Source organism: Eimeria mitis, genomic scaffold (genome assembly GCF_000499745.2).
Source record: "Eimeria mitis Houghton genomic scaffold, Emh_scaff3096, whole genome shotgun sequence".
In the NCBI taxonomy this organism is placed as follows: domain Eukaryota; phylum Apicomplexa; class Conoidasida; order Eucoccidiorida; family Eimeriidae; genus Eimeria; species Eimeria mitis.
Genome location: NW_013571442.1, coordinates 2588 through 5134, shown reverse-complemented (window position 1 = coordinate 5134; position 2547 = coordinate 2588). Strand labels below are relative to the sequence as shown.

General features: G+C 55.0%; 1 protein-coding gene across 1 annotated transcript in view; it reads right to left on the bottom strand.

Moving 5' to 3' along the window:
• Positions 1-2547, bottom strand: part of EMH_0062200 (uncharacterized protein) — a gene marked incomplete at both ends in the record, with an annotated part of 5470 nt that overhangs the window by 1905 nt on the left and 1018 nt on the right. Inside the window, 4 exons of the mRNA XM_013498004.1 lie at positions 84-1358; positions 1933-2016; positions 2252-2311; positions 2438-2468. Of these exons, the coding sequence (XP_013353458.1) occupies positions 84-1358; positions 1933-2016; positions 2252-2311; positions 2438-2468 (1450 nt within the window). The remainder of the gene's footprint in view (positions 1-83; positions 1359-1932; positions 2017-2251; positions 2312-2437; positions 2469-2547) is intronic.

The following is a 2547-nucleotide window of genomic DNA, read 5'->3' as shown; positions in this document are numbered from 1 at the left end:
GCAGCAACAGCAGCAACAGCAGCAGCAGCAGCAGCAACAGCAGCAGCAGCAGCAGCAGCAGCAGCAGCAGGGTGTTGTCTTACTATGCCGTTGCTGATAGAAAGTTTTGTATGAAGCGGCGTTTGCTGCTGCGGCAGCAGCAGCAGCAGCAGCACGTTCTGCTTCCCCTCGCTGCACTGCAGCAGCTGCAGCTGCCTCGATACTATAGTCTTTCCTTTTGCTGCTGCTGCTGCTGCTGCTGTTGCTGCTTCTGCTGCTGCTGCTGCAGGTGCTGCTGGTGCTGCTGCTGGTGCTGCTGCTGCTGGTGTTTCTGCTGTTGCTGGTGCTGCTGCATCTGCTGCTGTTTCTGCCTCTGCTGTTGCTGCTTCTGCTGCTGCCGCTGCTGCGTCTTGTGTTGTTGTTGCTGCTTCTGCTGTTGCTGCTGCTTCTTCTGCTGCTGCTGCTGCTTCTGCTGCTTCTTCTGCTGCTGCTGCTGCTGCTTTAAAAGCAGGTGCGTCTGCTGCAGCTGTTGCTGCAGTTGCTGCTGCTGCAGCATTGTCTGCTGCTGCTGCAGTGGCTGCAGCAGCAATTGTTGTGTCTGCTGCTGCAGCAGGTGTTGTTGCTGCTGCTGCAGTAGGTGTAGCTGCAGCAGCAGCAACTGGTGTTTCTGCTGCAGCACCAGTTGCTGCTTCCGCTTCAGCAGCATCTGTTCTTTCTGCTGCTGCTGCAGCTACCACTTCTGCTGCAGCAGCAGCAGCAGCTACGTCCGCAGCAGCAGCAGCAGCAGTTTTATCTGCTGCAGCAGCAGCAACAGTTGTATTCGCCGCAGCAGCAGCTGGTGCTGCTGTAGCTGCTGCTGCTGCTTCTCCTGCAGCAGTTGCTGCTGCTTCTCCTGCAGCAGTTGCTGCTGCTTCTCCTGCAGCAGTTGCTGCTGCTTCTGCTGCAGCAGTTGCTGCTGCTTCTGCTGCAGCAGTTGCTGCTGCTTCTGCTGCAGCAGTTTCTGCTGCTTCTGCTTCAGTAGGTGCTGTTGCTGCTTCTGCAGGTGCTGCTGCTTCTGCTGCAGCAGGTGCTACTGCTACTGCTGCTACTGCTGCTGCTGCTGCTGCTGCATCTGCTGCAGCAGTTGTGTCTGCTGCTGCTGCTTCTGCTTCTGTTTCAGCTGTTGCTGCTGAAGCAGCAAAGGCATGCGGCAAATCCGAAGTCTTGCTGCTGCTGCTGCTGCTGCTGTTGCTGCTGCTGCTGCTGCTGCTGCTGCTGCTCCCAGCAGCAGCAGCAGCAGCAGCAGCAGCAACAGGGGCCTCGATATTGAGTTGTCTTTTTGCTGTTATAAATTTTGCTGCTGCAGCAGACCTGTCTACCGCCAGCGGCAGCTCAATCACCTGCAGCAGCAGCAGCAGCAGCAACAGCAGCAGCAGCAGCAATTGCAGCAACAGCAGCAGCAGCAGCAATGGCAGCAGCAGCAGCAGCAGCAGCAGCAGGAGCGGGATAGGAACAGTAGATGCTACCGAAGCAGCAGCACGATAGCAGGAGCTTGCAGCAGCAGCAGCACCAGCAGCAGCGGCAGCATCAGCAGCAGCATCAGCAGCAGCAGCAGCACCGGCAGAAACAGCAGCTACCACACGGATCGCAGCAGCAGAAGTGAAGCAGCAGCAGGAGCAACAACAGCAGGAGCAGCAGCAGCAACAGCAGCAGCAGCAACCGAAGCAGTAGCAACACCAGAAACAGCAACAGCAGCAACAGCAGCAGGAAAAACACCAGCAGCAGCAGCAGCAGCAGCAAAAACACCTGCAGCCGCAGCAGCAGCTGCAGCAGCACCACCAGCAGCCGCAGCAGCAGCAGCAGCAGCAGCAGCAGCAAGACCAGCCGCCGCCGCCGCCGCCGCAGCAGCAGCAGCAGCAACACCAGCAGCAGCAGGAGCAGCAGCAGCAGCAGCAGCAGCAGCAGCAGTTTTACAATATTATCTTTGTTGCTGTTTTTTAATGTGAGCTGAATCTCTCTGGATGAAAGCCACTCAACAGAAAGAGCAGAAGGGTGCCTCTGAACCACAAACCCTAAACCCTAAACCCTAAACCCTAAACCCTAAACCCTAAACCCTAAACCCTAGTTTTATATGTGAGTTGTTTGGTAAACACAGAACAGCAAAACACTCTCATCAGATAGAGTCTAGGGTTTAAACCCTAAACCACTTACAGTTTAGGGTTTAGGGTTTAGGGTTTAGGGTTTAGGGTTCTAGGGTTTAGGGTTTAGGGTTTAGGGTTTAGGGTTTAGGTACCACAGAAGGTATGTGTATTTCAACCCGCAGCGCGTCAGTAGCCCTCCCCTCTTGCGGTGTCTGCACAACAAACCCTAAACCCTAAACCCTAAACCCTAAACCCTAAACCCTAAACCCTCATCCTCAGTTAAACGCTAAACCCTAAACCCTCGTTCTCATCGAAACCCCAAACCCTAAACCCTAAACCCTAGCAATTTCCTTTCTCCATGCTGTTGCGCTGCTACGCATAAACCCTAAACCCTAAACCCTAAACCCTAGAACGTAAACCCTGGGTCCTGAGGGATACAAACCCCAAA